The 2045-nt window shown below is 36.0% G+C and overlaps 1 protein-coding gene across 1 annotated transcript; it reads left to right on the forward strand.

The window, feature by feature from the left end:
* The first annotated feature begins 65 nt into the window (after window positions 1-65).
* LOC101243522 (muscarinic acetylcholine receptor M2-like) lies at window positions 66-1779 on the forward strand. Its single transcript, XM_004227373.2, has 3 exons — window positions 66-384; window positions 916-1025; window positions 1249-1779. The coding sequence occupies exons 1-3, from the start codon at window positions 225-227 to the stop codon at window positions 1777-1779; spliced, it is 801 nt and encodes a 266-aa protein (XP_004227421.2). The 5' UTR covers window positions 66-224.
* The last annotated feature ends 266 nt before the right edge of the window (window positions 1780-2045 follow it).

Below are 2045 nucleotides of genomic sequence, written 5' to 3' on the forward strand. Positions count from 1 at the left end.
ACCTCTCTGTTGGAACATGATACTTTCTGTTCATATTTTTTAGTTAATACTCCGATACATAGTTTCATTTTGTATTTATAAAACACCCAAAAATAAAACGTTTTATTTCAATCTGCTTTTTAACTAAATCAACGAATTTTCTTACAGGTGGTCGCAATGTACAGAACAAGAAATGTTACATTCGCTTCATCTTAGCAAGCCCCGCTGTAGCAATAGGGACGGCAATGGCTGCCTTCTATGTGCCAGTGCTTGTTATGAGTATATTAAGCTGGTATATCAACCGAGTGAATGTTGAGCACCGAAAGTATGCAAACACATTTCGAATACGAAAGTCAACTAATGAGAAAAACATCGGTCAATATTCTGTGAACAAAACTTTGAACGGTGAGTTGTGACATGTAGGTAATACTTTGGGGTAAGATGAACAGCATTAGCAAATAATATCCCATATTTCCTGATCGCGTTTTAATGAACAACGTTATTTTATAGTCTTGAGGATACAGTTATTTGATTCTGTGAATATCCTTTTTCGAGTATGAAAAATAATCCGTTTTAACCAAGCCGACTATAACTTATACTTGGCTCGAAGACCGATGGTACCAAAGTTCGACTTATTGTCTTTTTCAAGACGTTTAACTCAGCGGTCACTAATTGACTGTCCAAATTAACAGTCATTCTAAACAAAACACAAATTTGTTGTCTTGGAAAAAACATGCACACGGTGTTTAATCCAGAGCACTGTTCATAAAGTTGGTGAAATTTGTTTACCACCAAATGGGATAATAAAAGTGAATGAAAACATGCTCCATCTTACTCCTAACTACTATATATTATAACTGATAACGACGTTTTAATACATTCCTTGTAAATAATTCACTGTACGGGTGATATAATATAATTAAATATTCCCCCAAGGTACTCGGAGTAGCGCCATGTCTGATCGAATTAAAGAGAGAAATACACAAGGGGTAAAGGTTTGGAAAATGAGAAGAAATCAAAACAATACATTAGAAGAAGACGAACACGTTAGTGTACATTTATTTACCTTTAAAAATATTCTGTTTTTATTGCTTTACTTTGGTTTACATACAAGATTGGAGAGGGTGTTTGAACGAATGTGGATGTGCTGTTTATTCTTGACTTTTCGTTGCTTTAAAATTTAAATAATATGACTTCCGTTTTTTTATCAAAGTTTATAACTTATGGCTTAAAATAGAAACCTTTTAAAAAAGTAAATTTGAATTACAGAACAAAGAGAATGGTTCGAAAATTCAACCGCCGTTAGCTGTGATTAAAGTGGAGACCTCGTCTTTTGATCATTTAGGGCAAGAGCCCCACAAAGACGAGATCACGATCGAAAAAAGCAAATCAAGTTTCCGGTTATCGGAAACTACCGCAAGTTTGTTAAATGCAACTCGACAGAACGTTCGCAACATGTCAGCTCGAGAGAACAAAGCAGCAAGAATGCTTTTATGTATTATGGTGGTGTTTATTATAACATGGGCACCTTATAATATTCTGGTTGTTATTTCCACTGTATGCGGGGAAGATGGTTGCGTGAACGATATCTTGTGGAAGTTGAGTTACTGGCTCTGTTATCTCAACTCCACCATAAACCCAGCATGCTATGCAATGTGTAGCCCCGAATTCAGAAGGACATTTCACCGATTGCTACGTTGCCAAAGATCAAATGATTTATTTCGCACTAAAACCAGTTTGAAGCCTTTTGCAAGGGCAGCGGCATTATCTGTCGGTGAAAACCTAACAACTGTCCAATAAAGTTGTCGTTTACTTTTCAGTCGTTTCACAAATACATTACATTGCTCTATACGGTCGCACTTTTATTGGCTGCTGTCTATATTTCTGTCTCTAACGTTTCGTACTGGATATTCTATCACGGTCATTTTCCTGCTGCCCATGTTTCATCATTTTCTAAAATGGTATATAGGTTAAATCTCAAATGCGCAATGCCTATGCTACAATAGAACGCGCATAATAAGATAGAGAGCGCTCAAATAAAAGTCAAAGTTTGAATCGTCCTGGTT

Source organism: Ciona intestinalis, unplaced genomic scaffold (genome assembly GCF_000224145.3).
Source record: "Ciona intestinalis unplaced genomic scaffold, KH HT000512.1, whole genome shotgun sequence".
Lineage (NCBI taxonomy): Eukaryota > Metazoa > Chordata > Ascidiacea > Phlebobranchia > Cionidae > Ciona > Ciona intestinalis.